General features: G+C 45.6%; 1 protein-coding gene across 12 annotated transcripts in view; it reads right to left on the bottom strand.

Annotated features, from left to right (window-relative positions):
* The window catches only part of PTPRS (protein tyrosine phosphatase receptor type S), a 240,551-nt gene that overhangs the window by 119,404 nt on the left and 97,907 nt on the right, over positions 1-23,240 (bottom strand). For all 12 annotated transcript variants that reach the window (XM_066574433.1, XM_066574437.1, XM_066574434.1 and 9 more), the window contains exon 6: positions 3,011-3,121. In XM_066574433.1, the coding sequence (XP_066430530.1) occupies positions 3,011-3,121 (111 nt within the window). The remainder of the gene's footprint in view (positions 1-3,010; positions 3,122-23,240) is intronic.

Below are 23,240 nucleotides of genomic sequence, written 5' to 3'. Positions count from 1 at the left end.
AGGTTCCCCATACTACAACTTCTTCATACTTGTGCTGCATTGTTTACAGGCTGCAGCAGCCTGTGCATGGGACATCACACGCTGCTGCAGCCCGTCACAGAGCCAGGCATAGGGAACCTGTTCTTACTATAAAAACCTATGTTGGACAACCTTTTTAGGGAGCAGGCCATTTTGGGGTTTTGTTTTTTCTTCTATCACTTTAAAGTCTTCTTTATTTCTCCAGCGATCTGGCCGCAGGAGGTTCAGTTTTTTTGTAGGACAAGCATTTTCAATGGTAAAAGTATTGAAAAGATTCTCAAATTTTTAAGTGGGGTAAAATGGATAAAATCCACAGCTGCACTATTTTTTTTTTTTTGGGGGGGGGGGGGGGGGGCATTTGATACTGTGAAGCTTCCATGTTAATTTTGTCCTGCGAGTCGGTCATTTCTGTAGTCTTTTTCTCATTGCCCTACAAGAATTGCTTTGTGCTGCATATATTCTGCCCCCTAACATTTGACTTTTCCATCGATTGTGCCATGTGAGGGCTTGTTTTTGCAAGACTAGCTGTTTGTATTGCAGTACATATGACATTTTAATCACTTTCTATTAAATTAGGCAAGATTCTTCAATTAAGCCATCGCGCTATCCAGAACACCTTACATTAATGCCATTTATGCTCAGTGAGTGCTCTTTTTATACATACAATTTGAGGGTGGATTTTATATTCAAACCACTGATTTTCAAGCCCCGATTTAGATAAAATAAAGAAGTAAATGGTAAAATATAATAAATTACAATAAACAAAAACATAGTGGTATGAGCATTGGAAGCACCAACATAATCCAATTATTTCATTGCACTCCAACAGTCAGCAAGCGGCGGCTCCAAACAGGGTGGGAGAAGACAAATATTAGAATACCATTTTGGTGAGACAGGAATCATTCCGTCTTATTCCAAAATGCAGAAGAAAGGGATGTAGGGAGGGGAGCCAAAATAATGTGCAGCCCGTACAAAACAACAGAGGCTTAGATTACACCTTGTGACCCGAGGGTGCAACAGGATGGAGTCATCTGAGCTACTTAAAATCTACAATTTAACCAAAAATCGCTTAATTGGCAGAGATTTCATCTTAAAAAGGGAGATAAAACTTCACAAGGTGGAATCTATTATCCTCTAAAGCAAAGACAAAGCAATACAAGAGTAGTAACACTGATACGGACATAGCTTGTTTGTTTGCAATTCAGTTCCTGCCCTGTGCAAGCTGACATGTCCGAAAAGGGAGAATCCGGCTAAATCGGCTTCATTGATAAGATTGGTCAAGACTGTAGAGGTTCAGCCATTACGGAGTGACCGGGACTGAAATTACTTATTAACGAAGTGGAAATAGAACTAAAATACAAATTCATCATCTGCTACATTGACTTGTCAGTCGTCCTTCTATAGCAGAACTAAAGCTTTGAATAGACAGGAGGGACAATGTATCCACCGCAGCTTGAATGCCACAAGGCAGGAACTTCAGAAATATGTGCATTACTTATCACAGGAAACTAAAAGAAACTGTAACTCAAAGACAATAGAACTGAAGAAAACAAAAAATACATAAACATACACAGAATAAAGAAACAAAAGACATGCAAAGATAGTAGCATTCTTCTATCATGCATCAGGCTCAATGCCCAAGCACCCAATAACCATGACGACGAAAAGTGCAAAAACCCAGCAACATTACCAAAGGATGCATAGAGAGGTCTCACAATGCAATATCATCTCAATCCCCAAAGCCCATGGACAGCTGCGCTGCCCGGCACTAAAATTATTTTTTATTCTTTTCTTTTTTTTTCTTTTTTCTTTTTTTTTTTTTTTTTTTTAAAGAATGTAAAAATGTGGGTAAAGAACGTAAACAAAAAAAAACACACCAACCTTCTCGTAGCTCTGAGGGATGTTAAGGGGTTTGATGCAGAACACAATGACATGAGGAGAAGAGAAAAAATAGGGGAGACACAGAGAGAGTAAAAAAAGACCTTCTCCAGGCTTTCAGCTGCAAAGCGACTAATCCATTAATATATATCAAAGTATTAACACATAAACGTCCTGCGCTTTTGAGTTGATAGATTACCCAACTCAAGGCAATAATGCATTTAAGCTTACACACGCTGGAATACATACACATATGTGTGTACATACAGTGTTATTCAGTCCTGTCTACACAATATCATAACTACAGCAATTCATTCTATAGAAGGAAGACTTCTAACAAACTCCATGGTAATACATTCAGCGGGGATGGAGTTAATGCAGCCATAATCCGGAAGACGTCTCAGTCATGAGAGATCTGCCCGGCATCGGTCTCCTCTCTTGCTACAAGTTTCCAAGAAACCAGCGGGCGCCGGAGGCAGAAAATGGAAGCATCAAGTCAATCAAGGAGTCTTCCCAACTGATAGGTTCCCTTCACTGCCCAATTCTTGGTCCTAGGGTTTTATGGCCCTGAAGACTTAGGCCAGACATGTTGATGTTAACGTCTAGGTGCCTACAGCATGATCGACTATAGAAATAATCCATGGGTACAAACGATAACGCTGAAATGGTCATGGAGTTATTCATACCTACCAAGAGCCTTGGCCATAAGCGCTGCACCTACATGTACTTTGTACCTAGCCTAGATTCATCTGGTCATCTGCTAGAATGCTACACTGTATCAATGCAATGACAGAAGATTGGGGCTGTCTTATTGGACACTTCTAGCTGCTCCCTTGACAATTCCTAACACAGGGGGTTTATACAATGATACTAAGTATTTATATGTAACCCTTCAGATATAGTCGGCATTTCTGCATTTTATATAATGAAACTAAGGCGGTCCCAAATCAGCATTTATGTCTAAGTGCCCTACTAGTTAGAAGTTGTAACAAATACACATGACTTTCTTCCTATATTAAAAGATACAGAGGTAAAGCATTCTGCTCTGAGGACCAGAGGGCCGTAGAGCCCCCCGTACACATTACCAGCGTGCAGAGCTCTGCTGCTTCCCTACCTCTCACGTATAGATTAGCGGGTGAAGAATAGCGGACTCCGGCACTGTTTGTTGCCACACATTCATATTTCCCCTGATCAGTCTCCTCACTATTTTCAATTTGTAAGGCACCTGCGAAGAAAAAAAGACAGAAAATAGCACAAAGCATTAGAGGCGAGGTTTTGTGTGGCTTGCATCCTAATTCGGAGATGCCGGTGGAGAAAGCTTCTGCTAAACCCGCGGCCTGGACATAGTTATGCGGTAACCTCGGGACAGGAGGACCTAGTCACAGAAAGCAATAATCAATGTAAGTCAACAGTTTTAGAAGGATCAGCCCGTTTTAGGTTTAACGACTGACTACTTGACTGAACAGGTGTTACCCCGCAGCTAATAATAATGGCTGTAAGAGGTGCAATAAACATCTACGTGGCCGGCCAGCTGTGGTTTGGCTCCTACATTTGGGTTTGTTCCTTCCTTGATTAGGGCAGTGTTTGCACAAAGACTGTCACCTGATGCAGAGTGAAGATGTAGCCCAATTACACCGTCTTCCAGTTGCCGTTTACCTGTAGGCATGAATTAATTAAGACACTTACACCAATTTTCTGTTGTAAAAGAGGCGCACACTTTGGGCCACCACATTTTTGTGCATATATTTGCAATCTGTTTCTGATTTTACATCAGGCTTGATACTTCTTAAAATAGTGGAGAGCGGCCTCCTGGGCCGCAAATCTGCTATAATTTACATCAGAAATTGGCGTAAATTATGGCGCAAATCTATGCTAGCTCATGGCCGGTGTAGATCTCATTTTTAGGCACAGAGATCGGATGCATCTTACACCAATGCAATATAGCTTAAGACTGGCATAGAAGCTGCCAGCCTTATCAAACCAGAGCCATTAAGATTTAGGGCGACTCAATAGGTTTACCTTTCAACAGTACTTAGTAAAAGTTCACAAAAATAATCAAAGACTTGAGACATGTGGATACCATGTAACGCAAACTAACGGCTGTTTCTTGCTCAACTTGCATTATACGGTGGAAAGTTGGAAACTCCAGTCTCAAAACCAAGCAATCCCAGAATGCATTAGTGCTAAACTAGGGGAAGAACATATTCATCAACTCTGCAAGATGAAAATAAAAAATACTGAAAGAACACAAGGAAAAAGATGATCTAGCAAAAAGACTAAGAGGAAGAAGAAAGGTCCAGAACTTAAAGGGAAATAGCATTTTCAGGTTACAAAATGCCTTACCTCGGATTGGTGTATTTTCTGTAATGAAAGCAAAGGAAAAAAGTGACAGTGGTGAGGAATTAGATTGAGTTATCAGGCGCATAGCCAAAAATAAGGGCCGGATCCAGAAGGAAACTCGTCTAGCCACTCACACAAAAGAATCTATTCAACCTGATTCAATCTACCAAGGTAATGATAGGAAGCGCCCTTCACTAAATAACAGGGAGGTAAGCCATGTCCTGGACTGCTCTTTATCTCTGACAACTGCTGGAAGTGGATATTTTGTAGAAACTCTGGAAGAATGACACAAAACGGTGAAGACCTATCAGCGGGAGCAACGTCACAGCTGATAGGGGACTAAAGGTTTGTGGATGTAGAAGAGCGTTCCCAATCTCATCTCCTCAAACCTCCCCCATGTCGGACGGAACGGCGTCCAGCAGTAATCTGCAATACACTCTGCTCCCCTACTGGGCCCTGCAGCCTTGTGCAAGTCAGGAAATCATTTTCTCCATTTTGGAGGTTCCTGTGTTCTTATGACAGGTCACCACTAAAGACGCCATGAAGAATGGTGGCTATGGCCACAGGGGGTAAAGTAAGTATGTGGCACATGGACAGCTGTGAACAGAATCTCTGTTTGCTCCATGAATAACAGGGAACTGGGAATTTGTAGATGAAACCCGTCCCAAGCTGCAATGACGCTGGTCTCTGCGATCTTCTCTTAACAGTGCCCGGGGCCACAGACCACAGTTTTATCAACGCTAAAGGGGGAGCTGCAGACATGATGTTCTCTTGGCGGGGCACAAGTACCCCACTACGGCTCTTCTATCACTTCAGGAGGTAGTCAGTCACTTTGCTTTTCTTGATTCAATAAACTAAAATGAGAGCAAATTATATAGCCAGATGTATTATACATCTATAGGGGTGAAGCTAAAGGCTCACGGGCCTGGGTGCAAAAGTTTATCTTCGGACCCCCCAACTTCTCTTAACCCTTTAACGCAGAGGCGTAGCTTGAAGCTCCTGGGCCCTAAAGTAAAACCTGTAACAGGGCCCCCAACTATAATGCTTTATTCATAGTCCTGCGCTCCCTATATGAAGAGGGACCTTATAGAACTCCTAGGACCCCTGGGCCCGGGTGCAAGAGAGACAACTTTTTGCCTGCATGTGTAGGACTTGCGTATAGGAGCGCAGAGGGTAGGCCGCAGGCAGGGGGAGGGGGGTGGCAGGGGTGGAAGACACTTTTGCTGTGGGATGGAGGGTTAGGGGTCGTTTCACAATTGGGCTTACATTATTAGTAAGCCTAACAGTGAAACTACTCCTAACCCTAACCCTCCATCCCACGACAAAAGTCCTTCCATGCTGCTGTCGGCCCTCTGAAATCTGCTGGGTTGCCACCCAATCGGAAGCTAGGGGTGTGACAGGGGCCTTCCTCCATCTCAGCCCTCTCAAACTCCGAAACATTTCTGAAGCCTAAACTTGGGGTGTAGAGCGTTGTCCCCGGCCTACATACAAGAGAAAGTACATTTTGCTTAAATACTACGAAGTCTTGTTATGTTTACATGGTTTCTTGTGATTACCAATTCAAAAATACTGTGCCGCTTTTAAAGGGGGCACCATTGTGATCCAGAGGGTCTTCCCTTCCCACAAATACCAGGAGGGCCGGAGCTTAAAGAGGACCTTTCACCCCTCCTGATATGTCGCTTTTAGTAAATACTTGTATATCAGATCTGGAGCATTTTTTATAACTCCACATTGTGTCCACAGATGCGTCCCAGCACACACTAACATTGTCCAATCCGTTCTGACAGTGTTAGTGTATGGAAACGCCCCTTTGTCAAGGAGAATGGTAACACCTAGTTGTCAATTAAAAAGGGATGGCACCGAGTTATAAAGAAAACTTGTTCCAGAATAGTTATTTTATGTGGAATACAGCTATTTACTAAAGCAGACAGGTGTTAGGCCAGGTGACAGGTCCCCTTGTAGGGGTAAGAACCCCAATCATATGAGGTGACAGGTCCCCTTGTAGGGGTAAGACCCCCAATCATATGAGGTGACAGGTCCCCTTGTAGGGGTAAGACCCCCAATCATATGAGGTGACAGGTCCCCTTGTAGGGGTAAGACCCCCAATCATATGAGGTGACAGGTCCCCTTGTAGGGGTAAGACCCCCAATCATATGACCTATTGACAGCATAGGTGATAAATAACTCATCACTTAGGCTCCGCCTGCGGCATCCACACAGCGATCACGAGAACGGTGCACTCCCAATCCGCCAAGTGAATGGAACAGTGGTCCACATACATGACCACCATGAACTGTCCATGGAGACAGCTGAGCGCCTATGCTAGCCCCATAATAGTGAATGGAGAGGTGGTCATGCATTCACCCAGCAGACATTGAATGTACCTTCTCATGATCCCTAAGGGTCCACCACTTGGGTTCCAGTAACCAATCACTTATCACCCATCTTGTGGATATCTGATAAAGGGTTTTGTCAGGATGAGCATTTGAATGTCCATATAGACATGAAGTAACTAAAGCTTCTTCCATAAAACCAAAATAAGTAGAACAAAGCTCTTTTCCAAGCTCAGCCGCAGAATGTATAAATTGCACCTGACTTTCCTGCCATCCTTTAGTGGCCACAAATAATCTACGGGCCGCCATAAATAGCCCCGCGGTCTGCGAAGAGCAGGAAGGCTGAGGGGATTGTAACTTCCCACATCTATTCTGTTGTACTCTTAAAGGCAACTTCTGTTAATCACATTTTCCATTCTTTAATTTCTGGCTTAAGAGACCCATGATAGATAAGGTGCCGTACATGCAGTTTATAGAACGGCACATTTACATGGACGCTGCTACAGCGCTAAAACAAATGTGCTTTATGACTATTGTACAAAACCCAATAGAAGGGCTCTAGCAGCTTCTTCATAGAAGCAAGGGGCTACTTGGTCAATCAGCCAGTTTGTGGAATCTGGAACTGCAAACTGCAGTCTCTTCTTCACATACTGACTAATGCATCTAGCTGGCAGGAACAACCTGCTTATGGGAAACAGAACCGGCAATCCCCACATGTATGAACAGAATGGGATCTATCCTGAAGATGACTACTACTTCTTTAAGGGGAAATCCCATTCCAGGGGGCTGGAAAGTGAAAAGAATGCAGGGCTTGTGCACTTGTGTGTTGGTCTTCTGGGGGGCCGGGATCTCTGGAGCACATGCTACTTGCTACCATAGAAGGGTTCCTGGGAAGTGCAAACGTGTCTTCATTGTTCCTGCTGCCCAGAAACCCTTCTACAGAAGCACAGAGCACAGTGCAGCAGTAGCCAGGGGCTAGTGCGCATGTTCTTCAGGGATCCCGGCCACCCAGAAGATCAACACATTAAGGCCGCCTGTCCACGGGCATTGGGTTTTCCCGCAGCAGGAGCCGCCACGGTTGAACGCTAAAGCCACCGCGAATTTCCGCAATGAACCCATCATTAGTGATAGGTTCCTCGCGGAAAATCGCGGCATGTGGTGATCTTTATAGTTATCTTGTGGAAAGCGCTCATTGCGTTACCTGCGTGCGGATTATTGCCGCGGATCACGCAATAATATATCGCCCGTGGACAGAGGCCTACGACTCACAAGTGCACGAGGCCCAGCTGTCCTCGCTCCATAGCAGAGATGGTCGGTTCCTCCAGCATCGAACAGTAAACAGCTGCAAAGAAGAATAAAGGATTCCACAAGAATGGGGCATTTCGACATGTAAGCAGCGTGTGGTTTATTCTCACATTCACAGCATCCTGGATGGTAATACCCCCTATAATCCAGGTTTAAACCTATTCTACACTATTTGGCTGATCAGGTCCCTTCATAACAATGTTGTTTCCTGTAGCAAAGATATCCTATAACTATGAAAGACAAGTAGCTTCCCCAATCCTGATAATGGTGGTGTCAGCAAATAAAGAGGAAGTGAAGACATGTGAGAAGCGGTACAGAAGCAGTAGAAGATACATATCTTACTAGTTACATATTCAGGATGTGGGGTTCACAGAAAACTACCCATCGTATTCTACATAACAGAGAAGGTATTAAGCAGCTTTATTCTAGACATGACTGGTGTGAGGCTGCCGTAATATTCTGCTACATGTTAGCACATAGTCAACTCATAGGGAGAAGCTAGAGTTAATAAAGCAGGGAACTTAGGCTTAAAGGAAAGAATACTGCATGTGGGAGAGGATCGTAGAGTCGGCATCTAGAGTCAAGGAAAGAAAAGCAAGAGTTTGCCCATCCACAATTGGTGGAATATCTGCCAAGGAAGGGAGATTGATGAAGCAGGAATGTTTTATATGGGGAGCGGATGGCACTTGTATAAAACACACGGTATGTCAGGAACACAATGGCTCTGCCTCTTGGTATCCAGTAACGGATCCTTGCTGCGACAATGGCAATATGAGAGCTGGACACCCGCTATATCATGTAAATCGTAGGCACTAGACCGGCTGAATAGAAGGCCTTTATGTGGAGCTGATCTCATATGCTCAAAATAATAGCCCCCATGGAGCAGGGAGGTCAGAGTCCCCAAGAACCTCCACAAACCTCCAGACATACCCCACCAATCCACAAACACCTTGTCCAGCCGCCAGCTGAGCAGCTCTGCCACACGGGGGGGAATATCCGGCACAATGTGGCAGAATATGCCCTCTAAGGGGGACTGCCCACTACGGTTCTTTTTCACTGCGAATTTCGCAGCGTTTTTTTTCTCCAGGGCTCTATGGGACTTGTAATGTTAACATCGCATCGGGCAAAATTGCAATTTCGCGGTAAATTGTGATTTTTGCCGCAATGCGTTTTTAACATTAGAAAGTCCCATAGACACCTGGAAAAAAAAAACACAGCAAATTTGCAAACGCTAGTGGGTAGTCGTCACCCTCACAGAACAATCTGCAGTTAGTTAATGGACGGACTTTGATGCAGAGTTGAAATTGGAAGAATTCTGACAGCAATTCTGCATCTAAATCTGCGTTTGGGCGTACAGATGTCGCGGCATATTCTGCAACATTGTTACAGGCATTGCCATCCTGCGAGGACCCAGTAACGGCCCCATGGTGCTTGTACACTGTAGGTGTCATTACTGTTCCCAGCAAAACTCCCATCACTTTTGTCACCACTGCTTAAAACCTGATTGGTTAATGAAACCAAAAAGTTACACTGTTAGAACTAATTACTGAAACTCCTGCATGAAGGCCGCTGTGTGTCACGGCCCGTCCACACTGGCATGATCATGTATGTTTCAACTATGCGAGGACCGTCCACGAAAAAAAAGAAGGTTAAAAAAAAAAAAAAAGAAAAAAAGCACATACGGTAAAAACGGTTTGATCCTTTTTGGATACGTTTTTCATTGTAAACTTTTTTCTACTAAAGTTATGTAATTTTTTTACCCTTTATCACAAAAAACCGTATACGTTAAGCGTATGGCACAGCGATGCGAGAAAAAAAAAAATATATATATTAAAAATCGTTCATGTGTATGACCGCACTCAAAAGAACGGGGTTCACATTTGTGCTTCTTGCACAAATGTTCTCAGCTGTGTGAAAACAGCCAAAAGTTAATGAAAATGGACGATTTCAACCAAAACATTCGCTCGTTGGCTGGATTTAACATTTTTGTCTGATAACTGAAATATCTTTTGTCCACGATTGAGCTTTCTGTAAAAGAAGCTTTGCAGAATGATGGTCCCTGAAGGATCGTTGGACTGCATTCCAGGTCAGCGAACATGTATGGCCAATGTAAACAACTGTAATGGGCCATATGGACTACAATGTGTGCGGCTGCCAGGCGATCGTCCGATCACTGATCTTCAACCACCAACCCATCTCTAGGTGTATGGCCACCCTAAGGGGTTGCTCCACTTTACATTTTAGACAGTTGGCCATGACCGAAGACGACAAAGGCAGCAATACTCACCTTCTTCTTCCCCACGGTAAGCAGCACAACAGCAGCCATTGCTCTCCTAAGTCTGTGTTTACAACAGAGGTCACGTGACTACTGCAACCAATCAGAGGCAATATCATCACTATCCATTCTTCTGGCATCGGTGCTCACATGCTGGGTACCATGATGCCAGGAGATCATGATGGCGATGCTGTGGCCTCCAATTGGCTGCAGCGATCACCTGACGTCTGCTATAATTACAGATCAGGAGAGCCGCGGCTGCCGTTACGAGGGAGAGAAGAGAGGTAAGTATTGCTTCTTGCTATTGCTTTAGGCCATGGCCAGCTGTTCACATATTTTTCTTTATGGAGGCCCCTTTATGGGTGTTCGGATTCCATTGTACTTCCACTCCTTACCAACAGTATTTGTTTTGCCCTTAAACATTCTCATAACCAAAATGGTCCATGCTGCGTCTTATAGAGGCCATCTTGCTTTCTGTTTGGGCCTACCGTAGTTAAAGTCACATGGAATACTGTGCCTATGCATTGTGCCCAGTGCCAGTCTCGTGCCCCTGAGGACTGTCCTCTCCAGACTTTACCATTACATTGTGATCGTCTTGCAAGCCCTTTGTGGACATCTTCCCTGCGCTCAGCTCACCTACCTCAGGCCGTAGTATCCCAGCTGTGCCGTAAAAAGAACAACCCTCTAAACTAAAGAAAATGTTAAAAATTAGTTTAACCTGAAAAAACTCCCATTTTACGCCTTGGCATATTGAGCCGGCTCCAACGTCACCGATGGCAGAAGTGATGCATCCCAGAAGACTGGTGAGAAGCTCAGACCTGACACTAATAACAGAGGAAGCAGCACTATTGGCTACATGGTGTTTAACCAACCTGCTGCTTGGAGGATGTGAAAACAGCCAAACATTTGGAAACACAAGTATTTGGGAACACTGGGCTCTGGATGAAGGCTATATCCAGAAGGCCGAGAAACACGGGTGTAATTGGCATGGGATGACACACGGACACCCGTCCATGTGCCTTCCAATAGTCACAGACCCCGTACATGTGCTATTCACATCCGAACGGACAACAGGGACAGCAACGGAAAATCATACTGCAAAAACGGCGCAGTCACTCCGTCTGCAGATTGTGATGCACTTACAGTATAAACCAGGGTTTTGGCGGTGTGTCATTGGAACAATATGGAGGTCATGAAGTCCCTAAGCTTGGGAGCGCCCCCTGTGAGCTGCAGACAAGCGGGGTCTCTTGCGATCCATGTATCGGTGGCCATTCATACAGATGGCTATCAAATAATACTACATTTCTCCAAAAGAGCATCAGCCATCAAGACCCGAACCATCCCTGCCACATGGACCCTCAGAGTGAAAGGGGCCGTGCCATGAGATAGCCCCGAAAAGTATAGACTAGGCACCTCCTAATGTGATTTGTGTAGACATTACTAGACTCCTGTATGTATTCTTAGGGCCAGAATACACTTACATCCATGTTCTGCCTGCATTACTAGTGAAGACTAAGGAATAAATACAAATAAGTCACTTCAGTTAGATTCTCACTGAGCTATAATAATGTACAGAAAAACCGGAATCGAACCCGTTTCATCAGGGCCTTATTTACACAGATGACAGCAGAAAGTGGTCCTGCTAGTTAGTTGTCAGAGATCTTAAAAAAGAGGGACAAATGGAAACAAAGTATCCCAATACTAACCTTTATTTACATAGCTCCGCCCCCTCTAGTGGATAGATGTAATGCTCTATTAGGGCTCATTCACACGGGGAGCGAGGCGCGCTGTTAGAACCAATGGCTTCCTATGGGAACATTGACATTTTGTGATTTTGGCGCGGCTTTCTCCCCATGTGAATGAGCTCTCACAGTGGATGCCCCCCGGGCTCCTCTCGGCTGCTGTGTACAAGGTTATCTAGTTTGGGCCGGGCGGGCGCTCCCAACTCTCTAGTAGGATTCCCCTGTGTTCTTTGGGAATGGCTGAATTTCGGAGCCCTTTGATCTACCAACCTGTTGGCCCCGGAGGTACATTATGCCATGGGCAGTGCTTTAGGGCTCTCTATCTGCATGACTGTGGTTTTGGGTTTTGGTCCGACTACGGCTGCGGATGGCACTCCCCGCATTGAAAGTAATTAAATCCACTCTAGCATATCATAGAAAATCCACATTTCAAGGATTTCTTCGTACGGTGAGGATATGTTCACACATTGGAATTCGCAGTGTGGCTTCCTGCCATGCTTTTGGCGTGGATCTGTATGCACGTTTTTTTAGCCCCGTCCACGGGCAAAATCTGCAAAATGATGCCATATCGATTCTGCGTCGTAATTCCACATGCAGACTTGTCCCATTGACAGGGCAAACGCCACACATGGATCTACATTAAAAAAAACGTAGATTTTGCCGTTTTTTTTTTTAAGGCAGAATGCATGTGGAAAATTCATGTGAATTGCGCAGTGTGAACAACCCTTAGTGACCGGCTAGATTGGCTTGGGGTGCTTTCCACAAGTACGCAATGTGAAAATCTAGAATAGGATTAAATGTCTTGTTTTATGGAATAACCGGAATCCTCACAGCATCTACATCTGGTGACGCGCCCCGGCAGTAAACGCTACATTGATCATAAAGTCAGTGGTTTCTGCTTAAAGGGCCGGCGACAATAAACCACTAATTACTACAAAAAATACATCTCCAAAAATGTAGCCATTAAATTGGTTTTCAATGTACAGAAACTAAAGGGGAAGAAAGCAAAGGAACCCGCAGGGCGTAATTCTCAAATCTCCCATCCTGAACAAGTGGAAGACGTTTCACCAATATGTGGCAGAGATTCCGAGATGATCCAGTAAATGGGCAATTTGAAAGTTAATAGGGGGGGGGATCGAAGACATGTATTACGTGTTATCATGTTAGTTGGAGGGGGTGTTTGCTCTTGTAGTGCAGCCATTTAGGGGGTTAGTATTGTAGGCAAAGCATGCGTTGTCAAAGCCGGTTAGAATTAGTTCAGGGCAGACTGGCTTTAGTTGGGGCGATTATTGTATTTACCAACTTACCAAAAGTCTCTGTTAAAAAGAGTGAAACAAAGGAAAAGAAAAAAAAAAGTTAACCATTTGTTACTGTGTTGACAATGCCAAACCATTAAATACATCATACTTCAAGGTGTCAGATAAGGTCACACTTACATCACATGCTGGAGCCGAGGAGGAGGCTGCATAGATTGGATTATTATGCTGAACACACAAGTAAACACACATCTCTGTCTATAGAACAGCCCACAACACAGATCGGCCGCACTAAACAGCCACTGCTACGCATTTCTATCTTTTACAGCATTAAGGCCCATTTACACGCAAAGATAATCTTTCAAACGATTGAAAGTTTCAGCGATCGTTTTGCATAAACGTTCTGGCAGGGGCTGCTAAGAGAAACCAATGTAATCTCCTGCTCCTGTGGAGAATATAGCCTGTGGTCTGAACCATGGATTTTAAACTCACTTAAAAATCATTGTTCAGACGAAAAGTGCATCGTGGGAGCATTTACACGCAACAACTATCTCATCTGCCATCACTTTGAGGAATTTTCAGCGATAACAGTTGCGTGTAAACGGGCCTTTAGGCCGGGCTCACATGAGCGTAATTTAATTGTGTATTATGTGCACATAATATGCAGTGAATGGAGTCAATGAAAGTCAATAGATTTACATTGATGCAGTCACACTTGTGTATAACACGTACAAAAGAAAAAAAAAAAAAAAAAAAAAAAGAGTGCGGCAGGTTCTACTTTACTGCGTATTATGCACAAGAGAGCTTATATGTTCTCTATGGGTGCGTATAAAAATGCCGTAATACTCAATTACACTGCATATGTACGGCGTTTTAACACATGTTGCTAGGCAACAGGACTTAAAAGTTGAAAAAAAAGAAAAGGAAACCAGGAAGCCCATGCAGGACTGCGTGCGTGCGATAAGCCGTCATGTTCGGGCATACGCGATTACAACTGTGATGCACAGCTCCACATGCGGGTAAGGCGCTGTGCTTTATACGCAGCGTTTTACCATACGCTCGTGTAAGTCCGGCCCTATAGATATGCTTCTCTATAAACTAACTAAAAAGACACATTACAAAAAAAAACCCCCTCACAATACGCAGAGAATAGAACCCAATGAATTCAATGGGTTCGTTTTCATTACTCATTTTTTGTGCAAGTGTGGAAAAAATACACGGCGCGCTCGATTATGTGCGTTTGTGTACCACAGGCCTCTAGGACCTTTAGTCTATGGCAGGTGTGCACTCAATACATTCTGTGCAGGGGGAAAGAACACATCTGGACCTCATTAGGCCTTTTATTTCAGGGAGGGGTGTGTCACGCGTGTGCAAACTGGCTTTGCGTGTGCCAAAAGTGCTGTACTATGTGCTGACACACGCACCTTGTCCAACCTCGATCACTGCACAAATACCTTGCACTGAGGCATGCACAATTACACGTACATTCGTGTGGTGGAGCCTTTAGACCGGCTTCATACAAGCATATATGTGCATGCTGGCGTCACAGGGGCGTAAGCGTGTTTTGTGCACGCCTGTGCGTGTTTTACTGTATTTTTGTACATGAATGTCGTGTGTATTTCTGCAGGCAAAAAAAGCCTGCAACCAGAAGTTAACTAATTGCCCAAAATACGCTCATATATTCTTGGGTTCTCTTCACTGCGTACAAATTATGCGTACGCAACACGCTGCGCAAATACATTCCTGTGACTAAGCCTTAAATCTGTCCCATGCAATATACTAATTAGCGGTGAGCAGTTCCTGTGAATGCCATGTCTCTGCAACACACGCAATGAAGCAAGGTGTACGTCACCTGTGCGTGCGGCAACTGCTGCAGGGCTATGTGAGAGATTCGCTTCATGCACCGCGAGCTGATGACGCAGAGTTGGGTACACCTTGCTTCACTGTGCACATACCGAGCTGACATGGCTTCAGCACTGTGATTGCTCATGGAAACAGTCACCCCGGATGACTACTTTCAGCAAATTAGCATATTGGACATGTTGGATTAAAAGTGAGTTTTTTTACACTGTGCCTTTAAAAAAAAAAAAAAAGGTATATAGAGAAGCATGTCTGTAAAGGCCCATTTACACACAACGATTATCGCCCAAAATTCACTCAAAAGCCATCTTTTGAGGGATAATCGTTGCGTGTAATCGTGCCCACCTTTCACTTTTCTATGAATCTCAGTTTGGCATGAAATCCATCGATCGGCAGAACAGCTGATAAGAAGCAGCGGGGAGAACTGATTACAGTGTCTAAGCTGTAAGCCCCACAGAGTAACAAAGTGAATGTATTCGGAGAACAGCGGGTGGTCTGTTCCCTGAATACAGCTCACATGCTGCTAATTGGTACTAATTGGCATTAGTACCAAGTAGTAGTTTATGCAAAATGATCGCTCAAGGTATATATGCACCTTTAGGCCCCTTTGACATCCGCGTTGGAGTTCAGGGTAATTTATATTGTTTGGCTCAGTCCTCTGAGCTGAATAACGAAAATACTGGAACTAATGGATCCGGCATATACCGATGCCAAATGGACCCCACTGACTATAACGGGGTCTGTCCAGCTTCTGGGATTCCAACAGGCATTTTGCCAGACAGCGCAGTACGCTGTGCCATTTCAGAAGAACCTCTGATGTGAACGGGTCTTAATGCTGAAAATGACAGGAATAACGCTGGTGGCTGTTTAGAGGGGCCAATCCATGCAAGAGGTTCCTTTTAAACCTAAACCTGGCCTTATATTGTTATCACCAAGTTAAGGGGTTGTGCAGTTGTAAACTACTGATGGTCTATCCTCTGTCACACAGAACCTCGCCAATCAGCTGTTCTCTGGGCCATTGGGACCACTGAAATGAACATGAACTTGGCTAGCAATACCAAGCCAAGCCACTACAGGAGGGACGGAGCTGTCTGCTTCTGGCAGAAATCCGCTAGGTGCACAAGCCCATAGATCCAGTGACTAGCTGATCTACTAATGAGGACTTACCCTGAGTTAATACTTTACAACTCCTTTACTAGAAGACTAATAAATATATAGGGTATGTTTTCAGAAGCTGCTCGAAATTCATGGCGCCAAAAAACGCACAATCATGTGTGGTTTGTCATGGATTTTGCTGTGGAAATGCAAAAGGGCGCTGCTTGCAGTGATAATCCACTGCATGAATGCACACGCTGCAGCTTTATACACTGCGCTGCATCTGTCAGTTTCCGGATGTTTTCTGCAGGATGGGCTCGGCCACTTTGCTGCTACTGTGGATGCTGTGGACTTCAGCGCAGAAGATCTACCCTGCTAGTGGGCGGTTCAAGGCCCGACTGCCTGGTCTTCCGGGGTCATCTAGAGCTGCTGTACACGGACTCCCAGCACGAGCCTTCAGACCAGCGGCATGTTACAGGGGGGCTCAGTAATGTCAGCTGTCTGACCCGGCCGGGTGTCCCAACACATGCGGTCATCCAGAGGAAGCCCAACCACCATCAGAGGGGCTGATGGTGCACTAGTGTATTAGATCAGTACACAATGGCTGGACGACACCTAAGGAGGAAAAGGACTACATAGAAGGCAGACATGTCGGCAGTGAGCTTCTATTAATCTGGCAGGTAGTAACTCACAAGGAGGGTTTGTGAAGGATGCGGTGAGGGCTAAAATTAGAGAAGCATCGGAGGGAGGTCAAGAATAAGAAGGATGGAGGAAGAAGAAAGAAGTACTGTGCCACACGGCCAACAAGAGGGAATGTTGGAGGTCACACTGCTAAAAGCAAGAAGGTCATCTGAAGGCGAAGGAGAAAGAATTGTACAACACAGCAAGAGAGGAGAATGACAATCTGCAAACCGATGGCTTACGGGGAGCCAAAAGGGAGAACATGGAGCAAAGTGGTGGCTACCTCACAAAGTTACTACAGAGGAGACTACTTACTGTCACTGCGGGATACACACTGGGGGCGACCAACTAGGACATTATGAAGCCGTAGGGCCAATCAGGCTTCTTCCTGAGGCAGCAGTAGACTCTAGGTAGCCGGATCACAGTGGTAAGACCGGTCATCCCTCCTGTAGGACTTTATACAGGAGATGACAACAACTTGGCTCGATTCCCATGTGGTGGCTTGTTAAATACGACTCTAATCCTGGTCATTAGCGTTGATGCCCAATGAAGCTATAAGCACTGCCGGCTTTTTGAGAATGGTATCAAAGAGAAGAAGGAAGCTGTTGGTTAATTGGCCCTGGAGCTCCATAACTAAATCTCACAATGCTGGGTACTCGGCCTTATCCCCGGGGTTTAGCATGTCAGCTCTGAAGACAAATGTTGGGTGAAACCTTCTCTACGTTACCATACCAATACTGAATGACAAGGAGGTGCCAGATACAAGGACACGTCCCCAAGATACTGTAGTCAGAGGCGGCTGTCAGTAAGTACACACACAGTCCACATCGCTGGTAGAGGTAGGTTCCTGCAGGCCTGTTATGGTTATACAGCACTGGCCCCTAAATGTAATGGAGGTATCGGCTCTGGGGTGGTAGATCCTTGCGTTGTCCTAAAACACCTTGGCTGCAAGGACCGTGCACAAGAGCCTTAATGAGAAGATCCCAAGTCGTAATGCCAAATCTGTAATAGAGGCAGCCAACTGTTCCTGGTCACGTAGATCACCGCCATGTGACGGGCTCCGCACCGCCATGATAGGACCGTAAGCAGAAACACCCATGGGTAGCAAGTTGTATTGTGGAAATGGAGCTGCGCCATAAGGAGAGCTTCCAGTACGGGGATGTGACTTCTTGTCCGCTCTGCGGCAGTTTTATGGGAGGTTTGTTTGTTGTTTTAGGTCAGCCATTATACAAACAAACAATGTATATTTTAACCCTAAGGCCGGCGTCCCGCGAGGTGCCTAGGGCCGGCGTCCCGCGAGTTGCCTAGGGCCGGCGTCCCGCGAGTTGCCTAGGGCCGGCGTCCCGCGAGTTGCCTAGGGCCGGCGTCACGCGAGTTGCCTAGGGCCGGCATCACGCACAATGCTTTTTACAACGTTTACCACGGCGTTTCAAACACTGGAAACTCCTCCATTGATTTCAATGGGGCCTCGCAGACTAGCGTATGAATGCGGCGATTTTCGAGCGCTGTCTGCTCTATTTTCATGCCTTTTAACGTCGCCCAAAATCACGGTAAAATGCCACGTTTGAAGGCCACGGTTTTACCGACGGTGTGTGGGGTGGTTTAAGTATTTACTTGCAGACTAGCACTGCATTTTTGCTAAATCGGCGTTGGGCATTTGCACGCACAACAGCGGTCTTTACAAAACTTTTTACGCGTGCAAATCGTGCGCATCTACGGGTGCAAAACAGGCAGCGATGCTCCCAGCACTGAGATGGCTAATTAGTTTAAGGAGTTCAAGATGTGAGACGGGAAAATAGGGCATGCTGCGGACTATTGGGGGGAGTCCAGAATGCACACGCAAGATACACGCATGTGAATGAATCCACTGAAGTCAATGGGTTCTGTTCTCTGTGTATTGCGCACACATATCCGCCGCTGTGACACAGGCCCTGCTACAGCAGACGGAGCGCTCTGTGCCAGCCTTCTCCCCGGCACACATTGTACCCACTGCAGGAAACTAGCATTAGAGATTTCATTTCTCGGTAATTCTCTGCCTTCTTGCTAACTTGGCATCATCCCTTCATGTCTGTCTAGCCGGCCTTCAGCACTTGTGGTATTAGAGTCATCAGCGCGGGGCCGCACACCTAACAGGTAGCAGGAAGCCTCCTTGTGGTTGGCAGGAGGCCCCTCACTTGGGGCTCCTTTACATGGGTGGATGGTCAAGATGGTCATTTATTAGCGTGCGCGGGAAATGTGCACACAGAAGTCTAAAAATGTGTGCAAAGTCATTGACACCAATGGGCCCTGTTCTCTGTGCATCGTGCGTGTAAATGCTATGCACGCTAATATGCCCATGTGACGGATGCCTTCCTGGCCTGTGGAGCTGCACACGCCGCACACATGACAGGTCCGCTCCTCCATAGATTATGCATCAATGGATATTTTGTACAAACATCTTCCACATCCTTGCATTTTCGCACGAACAGATTGCAGGACATGGAGACCGGCGCTGGGAAACTGCAAATCACAGGACAGCTTTCAGGGTTCCAATATTTTACCTGCACAATAAGGCACTACAATCCGCAAAAGGTCATATTGAATATAAACATATAGACACCATTGTGCATCTTCTAGCCAACCTGGCAGGTCTTCATGCTGCCGTCACTTATGTCCAGGGCTCTTTAAGAACTTACAGGTGGTTTCTGCAGCTCCTGGCAAGCGATGAGACCAGTTTATGTATAAGGTCCTGCTAGCCCCGCACACCTCTCCTGCCCTGGCTGACCCTCGCTGCACAGGCAAAGAGGATCTCATTATTAACCCACAAATTGCTGGTATGTTTGAAACACCAGCTGAACTGATGAAGGGGTTCTCCCCGGAACGCGGCTCCATATGCGGTTCCTGTACGTTTTCCACCCCTTGGGTCACTTCCTACCTGCTTTACCCCTCCTCTGCCAGCTTTTAGTCCTACTCTCTTGCTGGGCGCTGCAGGAACGACCTGTAAGTTTTTGCATCCACTGGACATTATCCATTGGGTGACAGATGACACCAGCATGTCTGTCAGTGCGAGAACCATAAGACGTGACAGGTCCCCTTTAAGCCAGGGCTTTACGGGTGGTCCTGTACCGGCACAGACACATCTATGCATTGCATTGTACATGGTCCACATACAGCCGCTTCACCTTGGGAGAAAATAGTAATTAAAGCTAAAGAGACTGAAGGAAAGAAAAAAACAGAAACAAGCCGTGGTAGAGAAAGCTGAAAAAAAATCACACAAGAAGCAAATTTATTAAATAATGTTAATAAAAACAGGATTTTAACGACATTGACTGATTATCCTTAATGAAGCTGGGAGCTAAAGACCGAAGACCTAAGGTGAGCTAGCACTGATGTAGATGGCCCGGCAGGCTTCACACGGCGCCCTACCTGAGGGCGGCAGGCCATACAGAAGACCTGCCTGAGCAGATCGCTGGGTCACTGGTTTGGGGGTTTTTACAAATTATGTGGAAATACACTTTTAATAGATCCTGGCCCCCGGACGTCCATCTCAGCTCTTGTCCTGACCACACAGCGATCCCCATGTCTTAGCGGGATACCGAGGGAGCAGGAAGAACACCTCTGTGACTGGAGACTTACTAATGGAGGTGTAGCGAGCCACGGATGGTTCCATAGTAAGCAGGCAGTCGTTCATAAGGGATACTGCCTGCTTACACGGAACAGTACATCGGGAATCCAAACAATCGTGTAAAAGCACCTTAAGGCCTCCTGTCCATGGCGATTCTTCATTGCGTAATCCGCGCGCGGGTAATGCGTGAACCGCTTTCCATAGGATAACTATGGACCGCACAGCCCGATGTACCGCTGTATATAAAAATAGGTGATAGGTTCATTGCGGAAAATTGCGCTGACTTTCGTGTTCTTCCACAGCGGAAATCCGCTTGCCCGTGGACGGAAAACACAACCCCCGTGGACAGGCGGCCTGAGTGTCATGTTATCTGTAAGTTGCTCCCCTTTAATAAGGTAAGTTGTGAGCCCTGATTAGTCCATCTTAGAAAAACCTATCTGAACCTCCTCAACCTCCATATAATTAAAGGGGTTTTCAGCTCTAAACGCTATCCTCAGGCTAAGTAATCAATAGTTGATCGTCAGGTGGTCACTTATGGGAATTTTCCTGCAGTACCTTTCCAGGCCACTGCAGAATGTATGGAGCTGTGTGCTTCCAGCACACAGCAGCTCTGCCAAACAACTGCCAGACGGCAGACCCCCACCAATCAACTATCTAAGATGTCCAATTTTTGCGAATGAGATTTTTTTCAACTAATGCCAGATTTGCACAACTGGCGCACAATCTAAAACTAAAATTTTGTTATCGGGGCTACAGCCATAAGAGCATCAAAAATTAATATCAGGGTACAGGCTGCCCCACGTGAATATCTTTTACAACCCTCCAATATGAGGGGTAAAGGGAATAGCCAAGACAGACATTAGAAGGGGTAATGGTTTAAGCTCGACAATCCAATGTCACAGAGTAGCATCCGACACGTTTCTTTCTTCAGTGTATTCGGGTTCATCTACGGACGTCCCTGCCGGCAGGGCTATTGAATTATCGTGACAGTTAACCTTATGGATATCTACCCTGTTTCCCTGACATAGACATAGCATGATTTTCCAGAATTTTTGAGGATGTAAAATGATTTTTCAGGCTTTTTGAGGATGCTTGAAATATAAGCCCTACTCCAAAATTAAGCCCTGCTAACAGTTAATTAAAAAAGTCAATTTAAATAGTGTCCAGGCAACTATACATGTAAAAAAGTTAAACCTTTTTGAACAAAAATATAAGACACTGTCTTATTTTCGGGGAAACACAGTAGGTGTGTGATCCCATAGTCCTGCCTGTAATTGGGCAGTTGTTTTTGGCAGTCTGATGTTTTGCAGATACTCCTATATTCTCATTGGGAGTTTATAAAGAGTATGTTAATAAGGTATAAATAGTTTAAGGGGGATTAAAGTGTAGTTTGCTGTAACATGGACTACCCAACATTACTCTTCTAGCACCACAGGTTGTGCCTGTTGGACAGGATCTCATCCAGCGGTAGAATTGGCAGGTACTTCTAAAAAATACTCCAAATTTCATTTGAATTGCTGCTGTAAAGGTAGAAAAGCCTCTGGGATTTGAACTGCCTCTAAAACAATGGTTGCTCCCCATTAGCGGCCGGTAAGGATTCTCTGGATCTTTTTGAACTTTTAGAACGGCTTGATCCATCCTCCATCTTGGTGGGACTGTGTTTTATGTATAATAAAGGGAACCTGTCACCTCCTTCCAGCACCTCCAGCTCAGTTCTGATGCTGTTAGGGGAGGCGACAGGGAGCCGGGTGATGGATTTTTTTGTGCTCACTTCCTCACTAGCTCCCTAGTTCCCGCAGTGTCCCACCCAGAGTCCGCATGCTGCACTGAGCATCCGGCTGTCCTCACAGTGCCGTGCGCACGCTCTCCCATGGACTTGTATGGAGCAGCACACATTGCACTGTGACATGAGTTGGATGTTCAGTGCGGCGCACGGATTCCAGCGGTAGGCACCGCGGGATCCAAGGAGCGGGTGAGTATAACAGATCCATCACCGACTCCCTGACCCCGAAGGCACCGCGTGATCCAAGGAGCAGGTGAGTATAACAGATCCATCACCGACTCCCTGACCCCGAAGGCACCGCGTGATCCAAGGAGCGGGTGAGTATAACAGATCCATCACCGGCTCCCTGACCCCGAAGGCACCGCGTGATCCAAGGAGCGGGTGAGTATAACAGATCCATCACCGTCTCCCTGACCCCCCCCCCCCCCCCCGCTAACAGCACTATAACTTAGCTCCTGGTGTTGTGGGAGGGGACAGGTTCCCTTTGATCTATTCTTCTTCAGTTGGGGACATTATTTGTTTCTAATTTATATTTTGCCTCGTTTATTTTAGTTTATAGCAACATTATGTATGGATCAATCATTCAATATTCATTCATGTCAAGATCTTGTATATGAATGAAGTTGGCACAAACCAGTCCTTAATAACTTTACTTACAAAGCAGTGGTCCTTTCCCTTTTTCACATGTTATTACTTGTGTTCTCTGTAGATACTGATGTTGGCTGCATTCAGCTATAATATCTATAAATATTAATGGTTTGGATTGTGAGGAGTAAAACATGGGGCCACGGCGGACACGGACTTCATACTTACGGTTAGTACCGTATATACCGGCGTATAAGACGACTTTTGAACCCCGAAAAATCTGCTCTGCAGTCGGGGGTCGTCTTATGCGCCGGTAATACAAAAAAAAAAAAAAGTGTAAAAAAAAAAAATTCATTACTCACCTGCCCCGGCGTTCTGTCGCGCTCCGGCAGGATGTCGCTCGCTCCGGCAGGATGTCGCCCGCTCCTCGTCCCCGGCGCAGCATAGCTTTCTGAATGCGGGGCTTGAAATCCCCGCTTCCAGAA

This window comes from Eleutherodactylus coqui, chromosome 7 (assembly GCF_035609145.1).
Source record: "Eleutherodactylus coqui strain aEleCoq1 chromosome 7, aEleCoq1.hap1, whole genome shotgun sequence".
In the NCBI taxonomy this organism is placed as follows: domain Eukaryota; kingdom Metazoa; phylum Chordata; class Amphibia; order Anura; family Eleutherodactylidae; genus Eleutherodactylus; species Eleutherodactylus coqui.
Note: the sequence above shows the minus strand (reverse complement) of the source record. Positions and strands in the feature narration are given on the sequence as shown.